Source organism: Pseudorasbora parva, chromosome 15, assembly GCF_024679245.1.
Source record: "Pseudorasbora parva isolate DD20220531a chromosome 15, ASM2467924v1, whole genome shotgun sequence".
Lineage (NCBI taxonomy): Eukaryota > Metazoa > Chordata > Actinopteri > Cypriniformes > Gobionidae > Pseudorasbora > Pseudorasbora parva.
Window position 1 is genome coordinate 24078148 of NC_090186.1, and position 19889 is coordinate 24098036.

At 35.6% G+C, this 19889-nt stretch overlaps 1 protein-coding gene across 4 annotated transcripts in view; it reads right to left on the minus strand.

Moving 5' to 3' along the window:
- The window catches only part of rps6kc1 (ribosomal protein S6 kinase polypeptide 1), a 62521-nt gene extending 43352 nt beyond the window's left edge, over positions 1-19169 (minus strand). For 2 of the 4 annotated variants that reach the window (XR_010898081.1, XM_067417402.1), the window contains exons 1-5: positions 18959-19169; positions 18375-18410; positions 7775-7895; positions 3664-3779; positions 1168-1261 (exon numbers count right to left, since the gene is read on the minus strand). Coding sequence is in view for 3 of the 4 variants with exons in the window: in XM_067417402.1 (XP_067273503.1) it covers positions 1168-1261; positions 3664-3779; positions 7775-7895; positions 18375-18410; positions 18959-19060 (469 nt within the window). In the remaining variant the exon portion in view is untranslated. The remainder of the gene's footprint in view (positions 1-1167; positions 1262-3663; positions 3780-7774; positions 7896-18374; positions 18411-18958) is intronic. The other 2 variants (XM_067417401.1, XM_067417403.1) reach the window with 1 other exon arrangement.
- Between the last annotated feature and the right edge of the window lie 720 nt (positions 19170-19889).

The following is a 19889-nucleotide window of genomic DNA, read 5'->3' on the forward strand; positions in this document are numbered from 1 at the left end:
TGGCCCATTGCATATAATCTTAAGTAATCTTATGGTTGGCTTGACTTATTTGAATGTAAATGTTTGTAGGCCTATATATGCGTCTCGACAACAAAAAAGAAAAAAAAGAGGCTTTTGTCGCTTTAAAAAAAAGTTTGAAAACCACTGCTCTAAAGTCCATAGTAAAACTTTGTGTACTTTCATAGACATTTTTGAAGTAGAAGTAGTTTTGATATTTTCAAAACATTGTTAATTACAATGACTAGCTGAAAGAACTATAGCTAAAAAAATAGAAACAAGACTTGAGACTTAACTTGGATTTGATCATTAGGGAGTTGTGAATCAGGATGGTCTCAATTATGCTCATGTCCAGATGAGTTGGCCACTACTAAATCATCCACAAAACTGATATGTTTAGGAACTACAGAAATAATTTGAGAAAAAAAATGAGAATAAAACTATTCAATAAATAAATTAAACCATTTTCTCAGGTATTATAAGGGTGTTCTCACATTTTGGTTTGATAAAAAAAAAAAAAAAACTGGTGCGATTGCTCTGTTAGTGCAGATCATCTGAATGAGTGTGAAAGCTGCCATCTGAACCCTTGGTGCAAACCGAACAAGCAGACTGAGACAGTTGAAAAGATGGGTCTCGGTCTGCGTCCAAACGAACTCTGGTACGGTTCAAATGAAATATTTACACAACAAGGACCAAAGACATGTAAACAAACCAAAAACAGTTGTGACAAGATGTGACCGTAAAAAGGACATAATGCTCAAGAATACCTCTCTCGTCATAGTCAATGTTAGTTTTTCTTGTCATAGTCGCAATGTCTTAGCAGATCTTTGTTTGTGTGTGCCTGTTTTGACTTCTTTAAACATTTTATAAGCGCTTCACAAGTTCTCAGCTGGTCAAGCGCATTTAGCCCGGCACACAGGATTGTTTTGGATGTTCGGTAACCAACTGAACCAAACTACAAGTGTGAACACACCCTAGCAGTCTTGAAAAGCAAACAACAACAAAAATAAACAGATATGAAACTAAACTGAAGAGCTGCATGGACACTACCTAATGATCCTAATGATATCTTTTTGGATACTATTTATTCATGCTAACTCAAGGTGTGGGAATATTTTGTGCGTGTCTTTTAATAAAGCGAGTTTTTGACACTTTAATGAAAAAACTTACCTTCAGAGCTGCTCTCTAATAGACTGTCAGCTAGGAAATCGGAGAAGGGCTCGGCTGGGCCGATGAGCTCAGAACTGTCTTGCACCTCACCACCCTAAAACACACAAACCATTAGAGAACAATGTTTAATTACTGCAAGCATGGGAAGAAATGATAAACAAGAAATGCAGGAAACAATGGTTACTCTGTCTGTACTTTGCACTCATTTTGAACAAATCTTTAATATGACTCAAGAACGACGGGTTTTCTCAGAGCGCGATTCTTTCTTTTTTTTTGTTGACCGCATATTATAAATTAAAAAATAATAATAAAATTATACATATACATATACATATATATATATATATATATATATATATATATATATATATATATATATATATATATATATATATATATATATATATATATATATATATATATATATATATATATATACACATACATATTAGGGCTGTCAAAATTAATTTTACGCGCGATTAATGCAGCCCATATTTTCTGTTTGATCCATGGCCCAAAGTTGGAGAAATCGAGATCAGCCATAGACGTAAAGGATGCAGCAGCAAACATTAATAGGGGAAAAAAAGGGTTAACTATAACATTAGCCTATATTATAATAGCCTATATAAGCTACCATATTTTCTGCTTAACTTTTTATTAGACTCCAGGTCGAAAGAAAATGCGTTTTTACACTAAGCACATTCTCTGCAGTCTGAGCGCGATGCACTGCAAGCTCACTTTCGCTCATATCCGAGGTAAATCATTAACACCATCACCACTTGCAGTACATGTGTTTTATTGAACTAAATACATTACAATTGACTAAAACGAATACGCAGGTTACTTTTCTGAACAAGAGCGCTCCCAAGTCCGTGTTTCTCACACTGTTCATGTGAAACGCGGCACAGTTCGGCGCGCACACACTCAAAATACCAACTGTTAAATAGATAGTGTGCAGCTCATAAAGGGGCCACACTATATTTCTAGTCGTTATAACCCCCCCAGGTATGGTGTGGAACTGGCCCACTACCATATCCGTATGACAGCTTTCACATTACCAATTTTTCATACACACTGTTCCCTGTTCTGAGCTAAACTGCCAGTGTAAAAACTCTCTTTATTTATATTCTTAAAATGAGAGGAATCACTGCTTATTCTGAATAAGCTTAGGCTTTATTAAAGACATGAACACGTTCTTTGATAAACATCTATGACCTTTGATACATGTCTAGACTTCATGCTGTATTATTGATTATTAATAATAATAATAATGATAATTATTAATAATAATGATCATTTGATATGTTAATCACAATTAAATATTTTAAATGATTGACAGCCCTAATATATATATATATTAGGGCCGGGACTTTAACGCGTTAATTAAGATTAATTAATTACGTGACTTTAACGCGTTAATTAATTACGCAAAAAAATAAAAAAATTTAACCGCATTTATTTTTGCACCGCGGAACGTTTTTCAATGAATCAGTTTCGACGGACCGATTATACTGGAACACCAACTAGCGCTCCGGAGTCAAGACAACAAACCTTGGGTGCGTCTCAATCAGCTCCCTAGTTCAGTAGTCAGGGCACTGATCAGGGAGTCAAGCCCATTGACTTATGTCTTGATCAGTGCCCTGACTAGGGAACTAGGGAGCTGATTGAGACGCAGGGCATGAGCGAACATGAACGAAGAAGCTGATGAGACCGCTTTGCTCGGCCCCGTGGATGGGAAATTTTGTTTTAAAAAACGAAAGAATGGAAGCGTCGTCAAGAGCAGGGTTGTGTGCAAGCTATACAACAAGGAATTCGCGTATCACCGCAGTACATCGAGCCTCAAATATCACAAATATGCTTTTGCTAAACTTAATGGTCTGCTGGACTGAAATAAATAAACAATATTTTGTTTATTAAGCTTATGTATTCAGTCATTATTCAATGGTATACTAAAAATACATGTGAAAAATTACTTCTCATTGTTCTCAGGTTAAATATTTATATGCGATTAAAATGCGATTAATTTCGATTAATTAATTACAAAGCCTCTAATTAATTAGATTAATTTTTTTAATCGAGTCCCGGCCCTAATATATATATATATATACATATATATATATATATATATATATATATATATATATATATATATATATATATATATATATATATATATATATATATATATATATATATATATATATATATACATATACACATACAAATACACACACACACACGAGTGTCTATACTTATACACTTTTATAAACTATGAAGGTAGTTCTGCATTAGGCTGCAACATTAAAAAGTTAAAAATATACTTTCTGAATGCACTGTAGTTGGCGGTGAAATAAGGCACTTTATGTTATAATTTTCTTTTACTTGTGAAAGTTCACAGTTTAAATGCACATGACTATATTTAATAAATTAATAAATGCTGAAATATCCTCAAACACAACCTGACAGCTTTGACAGCATCTTAGTCAATATACATACCTTAAAGAAATCCTGTATGTATTGGCTGCCATACAGAGCAGGGATATTAGCGCTGAACTGCAGCAAATCCTCTGAGCACTGTCTTCTCTTTTCAATCACAGAATCATCAAAACGACCTGAAAACACAACACAAGTTAACAATAAACACTTGCTTTCAGTATATTCATTTCAAACCTGCAGTACCAGTCAAAAATTACCTTTAGCTCATTCAGAACTACTTAATCGTCATTATAATTATATATATATATATATATATATATATATATATATATATATATATATATATATATATATATATATATATATATATATAATATTGAGGCTCGATGTAATTATATACTATATTATATATATATATATATATATATATATATATATATATATATATATATATATATACACACACACACACACACACATACATACATACATACATATTAGATTCATTGCACACCAACTGAAATATTTCAGGTCTTTTATTGTTTTAATACTGATGATTTTGGCATACAGCTCATGAAAACCCAAAATTCCTACCTCAAAACATTTGCATATTTCATCCGACCAATAAAAGAAGTGTTTTTAATACAAAAAAGTCAACCTTCAAATAATTATGTTCAGTTATGCACTCAATACTTGGTCGGGAATCCTTTTGCAGAAATGACTGCTTCAATGCAGCGTGGCATGGAGGCAACCAGCCTGTGGCACTGCCGAGGTGTTATGGAGGCCCAGGATCCTTCGATAGCGGCCTTAAGCTCATCCAGAGTGTTGGGTCTTGCATCTCTCAACTTTCTCTTCACAATATCCCACAGATTCTCTATGGGGTTCAGCTCAGGAGAGTTGGCAGGCCAATTGAGCACAGTAATACCATGGTCAATAAACCATTTACCAGTGGTTTTGGAACTGTGAGCAGGTGCCAGGTTGTGCTGAAAAATGAAATCATCTCCATAAAGCTTTTTTGCAAATGGAAGCATTAAGTGCTCCAAAATCTCCTGATAGCTAGCTGCATTGACCCTGCCCTTGATAAAACACAGTGGACCAACACCAGCAGCTGACATGGCACCCGAGACCATCACTGACTGTGGGTACTTGACACTGGAATTCAGGCATTTTGGCATTTCCTTCTCCTCAGTCTTCCTCCAGACTCTGGCACCTTGATTTCCGAATGACATGCAAAATTTGCTTTCATCCGAAAAAAGTACTTTGGACCACTGAGCAACAGTCCAGTGCCACTTCTCTGTAGCCCAAAAGTGGCTTGACCTGGGGAATGCGGCACCTGTAGCCCATTTCCTGCACACGCCCGTGCACGGTGGCTCTGGATGTTTCTACTCCAGACTCAGTCTACTGCTTCCGCAGGTCCCCCAAGGTCTGGAATCAGTCCTTCTCCACAATCTTCCTCAGGGTCCGGTCACCTCTTCTTGTTGTGCAGTGTTTTTTTGCCACACTTTTTTCTTCCCACAGACTTCCCACTGAGGTGCCTTGATACAGCACTCTGGGAACAGCCTATTCGTTCAGAAATTTCTTTCTTTGTCTTACCCTCTTGCTTGAGGGTGTCAATGATGGCCTTCTGGACAGCAGTCAGGTCGGCAGTCTTATCCATGATTGCAGTTTTGAGTAATGAACCAGGCTGGGAGTTTTTAAAAGCCTCAGGAATCTTTTGCAGGTGTTTAGTTAATTAGTTGATTCAGATGATTAGGTTAATAGCTCGTTTATAGAACCTTTTCATGATATGCTAATTTTTTGAGACAGGAATTTTGGGTTTTCATGAGCTGTATGTCATAATCATCAGTATTAAAACAATAAAAGACCTGAAATATTTCAGTTGGTGTTTAATGACTCTAAAATATATGAAAGTTTAATTTTTATCATGACATTATGGAAAATAATGAACTTTATCACAATATGCAAATTTTTATATATAGACTATATATATATATATATATACAGTGCCTATATATATATATATATATACATATACCTTTTGCCACATTTCAGGGTTCAAACATAATATGAAACTGTAATTTTTTTTGAAGAATCAACAACAAGCAGGACAAAAAAAATACACGTGGAACGAAATTTATTGGATATTTCAACTTTTTTAACAAATCAAAAACTGAAAAATTGGGCGTGCAAAATTATTCTGCCCCCTTAAGTTAATACTTTGTAGCCCCACCTTTTGCTGCGATTACAGCTGTAAGTCGCTTGGGGTATGTCTCTATCAGTTTTGCACATCAAGAGACTGAAATTTTTGCCCATTCCTTCTTGCAGTGCCAGCTTTTGCTGCGACTACAGCTGTAAGTCGCTTGGGGTATGTCTCTATCAGCACATCGACAGACTGAAATTTTTGCCCATTCCTCCTTGCAGAACACCTCGAGCTCAGTGAGGTTGGATGGAGAGCGTTTGTGAACAGCAGTTTTCAGTTCTTTCCACAGATTCTCGATTGGATTCAGGTCTGGACTTTGACTTGGCCATTCTAACACCTGGATATGTTTATTTTTGAACCATTCTATTGTAGATTTTGCTTTATGTTTTGGATCATTGTCTTGTTGGAAGACAAATCTCCGTCCCAGTCTCCGGTCTTTTGCAGATTCCATCAGGTTTTCTTCCAGAATGGTCCTGTATTTGGCTCCATCCATCTTCCCATCAATTTTAACCATGTTCCCTGTTCCTGCTGAAAAAAAGCAGGCCCAAACCATGATGCTACCACCACCATGTTTGACAGGGGGGGTGGTGTGTTCAGGGTGATGAGCTGTGTTGCTTTTACGCCAACCATAAGGTTTTGCATTGTTGCCAAAAATTTCAATTTTGGTATCATCTGACCACAGCACTTTCTTCCACATGTTTGGTGTGTCTCCCAGGTGGCTTGTGGCAAACTTTAAACAACAATTTTTATGGATATCTTTAAGAAATGGCTTTCTTCTTGCCACTCTTCCATAAAGGCCAGATTTGTGCAGTATACGACTGATTGTTGTCCTTTGGACAGAATCTCCCACCTCAGCTGTAGATCTCTGCAGTTCATCCAGAGTGATCATGGGCCTCTTGGCTGCATCTCTGATCAGTCTTCTCCTTGTATGAGCTGAAAGTTTAGAGGGACGGCCAGGTCTTGGTAGATTTGCAGTGGTCTGATATCCTTCCATTTCATTATTATCGCTTGCACAGTGCTCCTTGGGATGTTTAAAGCTTGGGAAATCTTTTTGTATCCGAATCCAGCTTTAAACTTCTCCACAATAGTATCTCAGACCTGCCTGGTGTGTTCCTTGTTCTTCAAGATGCTCTCTGCGCTTTAAACAAGCCTCTGAGACTATCACAGTGCAGGTGCATTTATACAGAGACTTGATTACACACAGGTGGATTCTATTTATCATCATTAGTCATTTAGGTCTACATTGGATAATTCCGAGATCCCCACTTAACTTCTGGAGAGAGTTTGCTGCACTGAAAGTAAAGGGTTAAGTAAATAATTTTGCACGCCCAATTTTTCAGTTTTTGATTTGTTAAAAAAGTTTGAAGTATCCAATAAATTACATTTCACTTTCATTTCACTTGTTGTTGATTCTTCACAAAAGATTACAGTTTTATATCTTTATGCGTGAAGCCTGAAATGTGGCAAAAGGACACAACGTCCAAGGGGGCCGAATACTTTCGCAAGGCACTGTATATACATATACATATACATACATACATACATACATACATACATACATACACACATATACATTATATATATATATATATATATATATATATATATATATATATATATATATATATATATATATATATATATATATATATATATATGTATATATAAGTGTATATGTGTATATATATATATATATATGTATACATATATATATATACACATATACACTTGTATATACACATATATATATATATATATATATATATATATATATATATATATATATATATATATATATATATATATGGAAACAATTAAAAAATGTATTACACATACATGAATATATATATATATATATATATATATATATATATATATATATATATATATATATATATATATAAAATATATATGTATATGTAATTTTTTAATTGTTTCCATGTATGCTGACACAAACACACACACACTTACCAAAGACTTTAGCTTTGGCGAAGGGAGGGAAGAGCTCTGACTGCCCAAAGAGGTTTCGGTGTATCTGCCAAAGGTCTTGATGAAGCTTTTTGAAATCACTATACCTTTTCCACACTGTGATCTGTCGAAAGTAAGTCAGACAACAAAAAAAACAGCCCAATGTCTGTTAGCATCTCACTCCACTGGCATGTTCGGTAACTGAAGTCTGCCATGCTTTGTACAGTTTTCTAAATATTGTTTTGAGTTGTTTAACCCCATTGCACTGTGTATTCAGCACAAACTGGGTTTCCATAATATGTGAGAAACATGTATGTACATGCTTGTATCTTTGAGAGAATAAAGTTTATGCTTCTTTTTTTGGAAAAAAAAAAAAGTCACTGAATTAAGGCCACAAAACACACAAGCAGATATGTGCCAAGAGAATTTGGGCCCATGAGGTTTTGTTTCAAACTGTTGTGAGAATCATTGTGCCTGCTCATTCACATATTTGGCAATACACTTTTTCTTTACAAATGCCCTATGCGATAGGTTGTGAATGATCATGAATAATGGTATGATTTACAACTGAGGAGACAATAGAAGCCATAATTAACTGCATGATGAGCCTTTGAGTCAGTTATGTGACAGGGAGCTAAGGAACAAGACAAAAAAATATATTTTGTTGTAGTATATAGTTAACAAAGGCACATTACAAAGCCCTATTACATTTAAATTATCAAAGATTTGACTACTATTTTTAAAGTTTTTTAAAGAAGTCTCATGCTAAAAAAAACAGTAATATTGAACAATTCACTATTTTAGTAAAAACTGAATAATTGTTAATGATGAATGTTAAATATTTGAATAAGTAAAATATTTGGAATTTAAAACAATGCAACGCAATTATGATTTCATAGAGTATAGGGTGAAATCAGGTTGATTGGGACACTTTTGGCAAAATCTTTCTGATTTATTCGATTTTGTAAACTATTCGATACACACAATACTCAAATATCATTGAACTTCGATTCAGTTATGAGACGTGCTGTGCAAAGTATGATTGCACCAGCACCAATGCCGAGTTCATACTGCATGATTTTCAAACTGGTTGGATCACTGCTCTTCACACTGCAAGACTATCTGGGGTAGCATTCAGTTGCTGCTTTGTTCATACTGCACGATCTGACACGAGTTTTCACACTACATGACTGTAAAAGAGGAAGAATGGCCGACAACTCTGTCCCATCCGCAAACTATGTTTACCAACCAAACACGTGCAATGTGAGTAGTAAACAACGCAAGATCCCGCACGTGTGATTTGCAGCAAAAAGGAGAAAAAGAAAAACAGATTATGCAGGAGGAAATGGTTGGGGAGACACTAAGGAGAAAGGATTTTCTTCTGCAAAGAGAGTTTGAGGTAAATAGATAATTTTGCAATGTGTGGCTGGTCAAGCAAATGTTTGTGTTTTGTTTCTGTTTGATATAATTGTAAATATATGTATTAAAATACAGATATTCTGGTCTATACCTCCTCCCTAAACCTCCTGCTGCCCTGTATCTTGCTCTGTCATTGGCTGTAGGTTATCGCAGATGTTTTTTTCAGTCAGAACACATTTCATACATTAGGAGTTCAGGAGTTTGAATCGCATACAGGTCCAGATAAAACCTGCATGCCACATATCTCACGGCATCGGCGACTCATTTATGATTCTCTCTGATGTTGTCTTTGATCATTCACATGGCGTGATCAGGAGGTCACTCACATGCACCGATTTTCCTATGATTTTGGGCATTTGTCTGCAATATCACAAAATGACATTGTGATTTGTAGTGAGAGCAGGGAGCAGGTGGAGGAAAGTCTAGAGAGGTGGAGGTTTGCTCCGGAGAGAAGAGGAATGAAGGTTAGTCGCATCAAGACAGAATACATGTGTGTGAATGAGAGAGAATCAAGTGGATCAGTGAGGTTACAGGGTGAAGAGGTAAAGAAGGTGCAGAATTTTAAGTACTTAGGGTCAACAGTCCAGAGCAATGGGGAGTGTGGAAAAGAAGTGAAGAAGCGTGTGCAGGCAGGTTGAAATGGGTGAAGAAAAGTGTCAGGTCTGTTGTGTGATAAAAGAGTACCAGCAAGAATGAAAGGAAAGGTTTACACGACAGTAGTGAGACCAGCAATGTTGTATGGTTTGGAGACAGTTGCACTGAGGAAAAGACAGGAGGAAGGGCTAGAAGTAGCAGAGCTGAAGATGTTGAGGTTCTCTTTGGGAGTGACGAGGATGGATAGGATCAGGAATGAGTACATCAGAGAGACAGCACATGTGAGATGTTTTGGAGACAAAGTTAGAGAGGCCAGGTTGAGATGGTTTGGACATGTTAAGAGGAGGGAGAGTGAATATATCGGTAAAAGAATGCTGAGGTTAGAGCTGCCAGGCAGGAGGTCCAGAGGAAGACCAAACCATCCAGGTTTATGGATTTAGTGAAGAAGGACATGAAGGTAGTCGGTCTGAGAGAAGAGGATAGGACTAGATGGAGGCAGATGATTCGGTGTGGCAACCCCTGAAGGGAACAGCCGAAAGAAGTAGTAGTCTGCAATTTTACAAAACCTATCAGTGAGTCAAAACGGGGCTAAAATCAGGCAGTGAGAACTCTGTACAAGGCTATTGTCTGCTATATTAGCTTTTTATTTATTAAATCCAGGCAATTGGCTGACGTAACTAATTAAAATTTAACTTTAAAGAAAGGCTTTCTACAAAAAACATAATGAAGTGATCAAAATCATTTCTGACATAATCCATGTCTTCTGACATATTGCACATTTTATGATGTCTTCTTACTCATGCTGCGCATTTTTCATAATCAACATAATATATATATATATATATATATATATATATATATATATATATATATATATATATATATATATATATATATATATATATATATATATATATATAAAAATTCAATAATATAAATAACATCAATATGAAAAAATGTGTTTTAATGGCTACAAGTTGCCTACTGAACACAAAATGTTTGACTGGTTTGACTATATAGCATCTGAGCAGAAATTTGCAAACAAAAGCAACTATTGATGTGACACTAGGCTATTTTACAATAAACACATCAATCTCGCCAAGTAAATCTTGTCTAAACAGTCTTTACGTCTATGACATTTTATGTTGCAGAAGGATTAATTTAGACTAAACGTTTGTTTTGCAGTTTAATATTCACAGACACTAAAAGAATAAACTACAATCCGGATCCTGGATCAGTTACTCTTAGAAATAAACAGCTTTTCTTCTGAGGTAAATTATTCCAGGATTATTCCTTACCGCGTCTTAAAATGCACAATGCACAAATCTTGATTAGTTTATACGAGTTGATGTGGGCTTTCACTGTTTGCATTGATCGCGCCAGTATTTGACTTTCAACAGAACGCGCTAATGAATTAAAACTAATGAAGAGCCTCGCGAATGACTGACATCTCTCTCTTTTCAAACATATTACCTAAACACAGAATATTTACTTTCGATTTTATTTACATTATTTAAAACCTGACATAACATATGTCATGTCTCATCTTTGTGTGACAAGTACTCATTAAGTTACAGTTAATTTTCTGAAGACTATCTGAATGAACGCCATTGAGCGAGGCTGCAGATCGCGCATCATGTTTGTTTTCTTTATTTAGCAAAAAGCATAACAATTTGTTTTTATTGTGAGTGTACACAAATAAAAATACTTAACAGATTGTAATAATTTATAACACTTGTCCAAATTATAAAAATAGACAGAGTTATTTGAGTCTCTTTGGCTCTGATACGAGAAGAAAAAAAAAAAACTGAAAGAGGCGCAATCAGAATTCTGCAACAAATATTTTTCGGATTTTAAGTCGGAAAGTAAGCATGGCATATTAAAATGTGAAATATGGCTTCGGCAATCGGCAGGAAAATCGTAACTCCTCCCCCGCATGTATATTCTACGCACATAAACAGAGAGAGAGACCATTCACACTCTCATTCCGTATAATAACGTTTAATTCATTAGGGAATAGGCTATATTAACTCAAGCCATATAACTATTGTAACATGCCGAAACATTATTTGATGTTCCTTGACATCGCCCCAAGTTACCGTTACCGGTGTATGCCACGCAAGTATACAGTGTGTGTGAGCAACACTCGGGTGCGCACTTGTTCAGGAAGAAAAGTAACCAGCATGTGCGTTTTAGCCGATTACAATGTCATTAGTTCAATAACGTAAGGGATGATAGTGTTGTTGAGGATTTACCTTGGATACAGAGGTGGACAAAGTACACAACTCTATTACTTGAGTAAAAGTAAAAGTACTACTGGTCAAATATTGTAAGTTGTAAAAACAGATGTTTTACATAAAAGTACAGACGTATTTGTTTTAAAAAGTACTTAAAGGGTTACTTCAGCGATTAACATATGGCTTTGTATCAGTAGAAACCCTGGAGTATATTCAAATGATCGTGCTCCCCCCTCTTATATCCCCCTGAGACGAGAGATTTATGCATTTTATTTCTGGAAAAATTCCTCTCGTGACGCAAATTGATGATATTTGCATCACGAGAGGAATGATTGCCCAGAGGCTAAAGACTACAGCCAGCAGAGGGAGCCATTTCCGCATGTTTTCAACTCGTGCATGGGGAATGGAGATCACACTTACAGGACAGCTCAGCTACAGGCATTAACTTGAACGGATGCTAAGCAATGCAAGTGTTTTAACTTCTCAAATTAATTTCTATGAAAGTTAAGCTTCCAAAGGCATGAACTGAAAACGCGTTGTGAATGTAACTTATGCCGCGAATGTGGTCGCGATTACCTCAGCTCTCATCACGAGAGCTCATCAACTCATTTATGACGTTAAATGTAATCTGAGTCTGCTGTGAAAGTCACGCGGCAACTCGATCGTTATATTGAACAGACACGTTCAGTATTTAATTGTAGGAACTCAGTCACTGTAATCCAGTAGTTGTGGCTTTGTGAATGGCCTCACAGGGCAGCGAAGCATTCTGGGAATTGTAGTCTTTCATCCCCATGAGACAAAAATACATTTTCTGTCTTTTCTCAGTCTAGAAAGCACCAAATTAAAAAATAATTTCACATTTCTACTACATTAATGACCCAGTTTAAATACAGATTCATCTTCCCAGCACTGAAGTACCCCTTTAAGTATCAAAAGTAAATTCCTATTTTATGCCAATACATTATTTTAAAATTGTTGTATAAATGCACACTGTCGTCATGGTTTAAGCCAGTCAGTGATGCTCCATCCGACTAGCATACGACTAACTTAAATACTTGTATATAAGTTACAAAGCTCTTTGCACAGCTGCTGTCACTAAGGCAGAGCGCATGGATCCAATACACTGATACACTTCTGATATTCTCTCAACTTAAGTCGTCTTTCTCCCAGACGTTTATATTTTTAATATTTTATTAGACATGCACCAAGTGTATGCCAACTAAACTAATCTTGATTTTTTTTTAAACTGATACATACTTTCAAAGTATGGCTATGGGTGCACACACTTGAGCCTAAGAACTGATAGACTGTCTGAAACAACAACAATAAAAAACCTTTAAAAGAAGGAAAAAATCATCCTCCGACTTTCAGAGCTGCTACAGAAACGACTTTCGACCTTGATAGAAATGTAGTGGAGTAAAAAGTACCCTATTTTTCTTTCAAATGTAGTGAAGTAGAAGTCATAAGTTTCCAGAAAAAATAATACTCCAGTAAAGTAAAGATACTCAAAAAGTGTACTTAAGTACAGTACTCAAGTAAATGTACTTCTTTACTTTCCACCTCTGCTTAGATACGACCGAGAGAGAGCCAGTGTTCACATTTTTGTGAACCATCTGATTATTCACACTGTTACAGCCACCAAAATAGGTCAGTTTTGTTTTTAATGTTAAATTAGTTATAATTAGTTTAGTTTCTTTATTAAATTAATTTAGAAAAATGTTTTGGAGCATTTTTTGTTTGTTAAATACAAATGAAACTACTAAAATAGGTCAGTTTTGTTTTTAATGTTAAATTCGTTATAATTCCTTTAGTTTCCTTATTCAATTAATTTAGAAAAATGTTTTGGAGAATTTTTGTTTGTTTGTTAAATTCAAATTTTTAAGTGCTGAGCAAGTGGCCCGCGGCCGACAGAGAGTTAACCACATATTTGATCAATTTAGCCTCTCAAATCAACACTTGACTTGTCTTGCCTAAAGTGAATACCGGTAGATATAAAACACTTCAAATATCTCACAATGTTTATGTTTACTATTACCACCACAGTAAAAAGGCACTTTTTACATGTTGAGACATGGACTGTTGCTGCTCGCAATGGGGCTCGCAAACGAAACAGCCAAGGCCTACAATCTACAAATAAAAAAAAAACGTATTCGTTTACGTTATATAAAGCCTTAAAGTTCTGTATAATTAAGGGCGTGGTTACAAGTGGATAGCCATTTATCTGCCGTCTATAGTTATTGCGTCACCTCAGCTCCGCGCACAGCCTTTTTGCCCATTTTCTGTTATCTGGGAGTGACATGCGTTGACTCGCTCACAAGATGGCAACGCCCAGCTCGACCATACTTTAAGCTTCAGAACGCCTTATCGGAATCCTATGGGTGACGTCACGGACACTACGTCCATATTTTTTTACAGTCTATGAACAGATATGAGCTGCATTTATTCATCATCAGCTCATACTCACCACTATAGAATTGATTTGTATTAGTGGTCGGATAATCTCGAAAGAATTTCGGAAAAAGACTCTGTGAAATCACAAAACAAAATTCACACAAACGTATCTCTGCTCTTAATATACAATCACTGATGAACATTGATGATTTTAATGAAGCAGAATAAGAAGGGGAAAAAAGCGAGGGCGGATTAGCATCCAGAACCTTCAAAAAATTCTACCACCAGACCACTAGGGTATTCAAATGTCTATAGCAAATCTATGTATTTATCAAGCAACAACCTCCAGCGATCTCTCTTGAAGCCAATACAGAAGTAATGTAAACTGCATTTCATCGATTGGTCACTACTAGTGACAGGCACCAGAAGGAAGCAGAATCTCATTGAGCCCCATGTTAAAATTCCCAACTTTAACATGTTTACAGCCTGATACAAATTGCGGTTTTGGCCTATACGGCTAATTTTGACCTTCATGACAATTGTGAGGGGGGTGAACTTTTTATAACTCATTCGTTTATGCTTAATAAAGCCTTAAAGTTCTGCATAATTAAGGGCGTGGTTACTTTGAGTGACAGGTGGATAGCCATTTATCCGCAGTCTATAGTTATTGTGTCACCTAAACTCCGCCTACATCCCGCCTTTTTGCCCATTTTCTGTTATCCGGGAGTGACACGCGATGACTCACTCGCAAAATGGCAACGCCCATCATTTATTCACTAATGTGAAGAATCTTGGGACTAATAATATATTTGATGCAAATTAATGCAAATATTGTTTGTAAATAGTCCCAAAGGGATTAGGTCCCAACTAGAATTAGACCTAGAATTTTGTTAACTGTTCTGTTGTATTGCACACCTGCAGTTAAAATCTAAACTCAGAATTAGTCCAGACTCATTGGAAAGAGAATCTTTTCTCCCTTCCCTACACAATATTAGATTGATTAAACACAAACAGTTATTTCCTGTAGGCATAACATGCCAAGTTGATGCTTCTTTTCGTGTGACGTGACCAGATTGTAATCGTAGCATTTGCAGTTACAAAATTGTGTTTTATTATATTGCAATATTATTGCAAATGCAATTAAACGTTCAGCCCTGGAAGTCAGGGAGATTAAACGTCATCACGCTGAACAGGTAAGGAAAACTTTCTTTTTCTTGCTGGAATTGCCACCACCATTTTAAAACAACATTCAGAGGCAATAATACTGTAGTGTGTAGTAAGGCAATACTAAGATTACAATACTACTCTGTCAATCAAGATTAGAGTGCCAACCTAAAGCTGAATAACGCAACCTCTGCCAAAATGTTTCACGTGTTCCACGTAGACCTGTGCCGATTTTCGGTAATGCGGTATATCACGATAGTGAATATGTACGATACTGTTATCGTGGGCACTTCAAAATATCGCAAATAATAATTTATTAACAATTATTAAAAAACTCAAAAATACTTTGTCCATCAACCCGTATAAATGCTCAACACCGCTGTATTCTGCATCAAAGGGTTGGCGCTCAGAGTCAGATGTAATGAGCGAGTGTAGAAGTGCTAATGAAGTGCCGGTAAATGACAGCAGAGGGCGCTGATGAACTGCAGAATGCAGCGCTTACCCCAGAAACCCACAAACAAAAGCAACCGTGCTAGTGAAGTTTTTTAAAACAGCCATTCGTTTTTTTTGTAATCTCAGTGTTGTTCATCACAGCACCAAATACTTAAAGCTACACTGTGTGATGTTTTCCCCCATCTAGAGTTGAAAAGGTATATGACCATCTAGTGAATAATAGTTTATCTTCCTCTCAATTCTGATTTCGTTTTAACTCCTACAATGGCCGATTTAGTCCAAGATTAACATGGCAATCCCCCTCTTCACATTCGACATGGTGCCATCGTTTGTTAAAACGCGAAAGGCGCAGCTTGAATTTATGGGTGTCCCTCTTTGGCTAATCTACTTTCAAGATGGAGGAGCAACATGGCGACTAGCATTCGAACCCCTCACCCGTATGTATTTTCAATGGCATATTATAAACTTACGAGAATATTTTATTACTTGAAAGAAGCAAATATACATTAACAAGCACATATTTTTGAAAGAACTAAGTGTTTTTTGCTAAGAATAAACTAAAGTTACACATTGTAGCTTTAAGACTTAAAGACTTAATAGGCTATTTATTTTCAAACTTAAACATTTTTATGTTTTAATCTGGACTACAACATGCCCTAATGATTAGACTTTTTTTGATTATTTTTTATTGTTCAGTAAAACTTTGAGACACACGACTTCATTAGTTAACATGTTAATTCATTATTACCAAACTGACAATGAAAAATACTTATAAAGAATTAATTATTCTAAGTAATGTTAATTTGTTAGTTACTGTTTAATAACATTATTAAACAGTTAACATTAAAAACAATTAATGTTTTAATTAACATTAAAAACAAAATAACTTTTTTAATGGACCTAAGATAAAACTAATGATAAGTATTTCTTAACTAACATTACCAAAAACATTATACTTTCTGTAACAAATGCAGCTATTGCTCAATCTTAGTTAATGCATTAGATAATGAGACCTTATTGTAATTTGTTACCTGTTGTACTTTATAGCCTAATTCTGTTGCACTTTAATCTGCTTGAAAATTGTAATTTTACAACTCAATGTTAAGTGGTCTCTTAATTTTTTCCAGAGCTGTATATATTTTTGGTGCATTGTATTATTGTATTTAAACATTCAGTTATTTTTGTTATTATGCTATGACAACACTTTTTTGCAAATTATTTCAAACGTGATAATATCGTATACTGTGATAAAAGCTTCAGCAATTAATCGCAACATGAAAAATTTATATCAGCACATTCCTAGTTCCACGATTTCAATTTAAAGGGTTAGTTCACCCAAAAATGAAATTTATTTAATTAATGACTCACCCTAATGTCATTCCACCCCTGTAAGACCTGCGTTCATCTTCGGATCCTCAAATAAAGATTAGAATGTTTATAAATCAGCATATTGATTCATGATTCGGATCGCCAATGTCACGTGATTTCAGCTGTTTGGCAGTTTGACACGCGATCCAAAACAGAATCAATACGCTGATTCATAACTATTTCAAATCTTTATTTGAGCATTGAAAACAAACCCGGAAGAGAAGACAATACTGATTAAAGTCATAGTTTTTGTTATTTTTGGACCAAAATGTATTTTCGATGCTTCAAGAGATTCTAATTAACCAACAGATGTCACATAAGGACTACTTTGATGATGTTTTTATTACCTTTCTGGACATGGACAGTATAGTACAGTAAAAAATGATTATAGTGTGCATACAATTGCATACGCTCTCGGACTAAATGTGACATATCTTAAACTGTGTTCCGAAGATGATTGGAGGTCTTACGGGTGTGGAACGACATTAGGGTGAGTCATTAATGGCATACATTTCATTTTTGGTTGAACTAACCCTTTAAAGCTGACAAAATGATTATGAACTACAGCTAAGACCCAGAATCCGCCCTACCTAAATTTACAGTCAGGAGCCGCTATGGCTGCAAAACTATGAATGAAACAAGACTTTCAAATGTGTCGTTACTTTCAATTGCAAATATTTTTCATTACATTAACCTGCATTCAGTTTATATAACTACTTCAAAGCAGCAGCATAACCAGTAGCCTCAATATATCTAATCAGCTATTTGGCCTAAAATGACAACAACAAAAAAATGTTTTTAAAGTAAAGTGGTTTAAGAGGTAGAACTAGTTATTGCATTTTGATGAAACAGTACTTTTCCCCTTGAGTAATAAAATGCACAGTATTTATTAAACATGCACATGATCACAAGACCAGTGAAATGCTTGAATAAGAGTAAATAAGGTCATTTTGATTGACTTTGTTTAGGATTCTCACCTCCTGAATGTCCTCTGGGTTCTTCCGTGAGATAATCTATGAATACACATAATAATATACTCATCAGTACTCTATAGCGAGCAGCAAACATATTTGAACTATATCATAAACAACGATTAAGCTTGTTTAGTCAGCTGTTTGTTGTGTGTGTGTGTGTGTGTGTAAGAGGAAATAAGAAGAGAATGCAAATACTGAAACAAACCATATAAAAACACCATTAATTTGTTTATATTAAATAACATATTTAATGTATTGACATTACATATAGTTGTCTGTTTGAGTCAGACACATCTGATCTGATGCTTCTGTTGACATGTGTCAAAGTTTTTTTGTGTTTTTGTTGGGGGGGGGGGTGAAATCACAGTATGATATTACACAGCTAACTGTGTTTAAGATGCATTAGATTACTTGACGTTAGTAAACACAGCACAGATATATATATATATATATATATATATATATATATATATATATATGGCATTACAAATGTTACGTGTTTGTGTTAGGGTTCCTGGTAAACATTAGCGTTAGCACATGGGCACTAATGTTACACCTAACGTTAGCTAAAATCCGTCAAGTCTTACCCGGGCCGTGACTTTATACACCGTGTAGCCTTTCTTGTGTGTCGTAGGGTCGGTGACCGTGTAGAATCGCACAATTTCGTCTTTGTTCCGCGCGGAGATCATCCTGAGACGAGCATCGCCATAGCAGGACAATTACCCCGTACAATAGACAGCAGAGCTACAGCTGAGCTCATGAATAATAAGCAAGCCGTACTGACGCTACGAGGTAACCTTCCGGGGAGCGTCGAAGACATTATGGCAAGCGAGCTTAACATTTAAAGGGATAGTTCAGTGTTTTAAAAAAGCTCTGATCTGAAAAAAAGCATTTCAAGCTCTGAAACATTTGAACAAACTCACATAGAAATATAGGCTATTAAAGGAGGGTTTACATCCCATTTGTGGAGATTATATTTACCCAATAAATAAATCAAAATTTACAACACAAGAGAAGGGTGGATTTAAATATTCACTGATATACATATTTTTTATTTTTTTACTGACAACCAGCTGTGTATCAAACCAAAATTTAAAAGTAACTTCACAATAAAAGAATACGTTTTCCAGGAAAAGAATACCAAAATCCACAAGGATTCACCTTAAATTGGTTCTGGGTAAATCTTAAACATGATTTTGTAATGAGTCTCCTTGACATTTGGAGCAAATGGGTATGCCATAATAACAGCTAAAAGCTTTATCCCTTGGCGAGGTTTCAACATCTCCAAAGAAAAAATAATAATAATGAGAAGTGATAACCAGCAAACACGTTTACGTTGTGGCAACGTCTGTGGCACATTGCATTTCTACTATGGCAACGTCGCATGTCGACGTGCTCGCAACATTGTAACAACGTAGAATTGTAAGACGCGACGGGGCTGTAGCAACGTTGTTGCGCAACATTCAGCAACTTCAAGACGACATTCTGACAACCCCATTGCCCATAGAGGTTCATTTT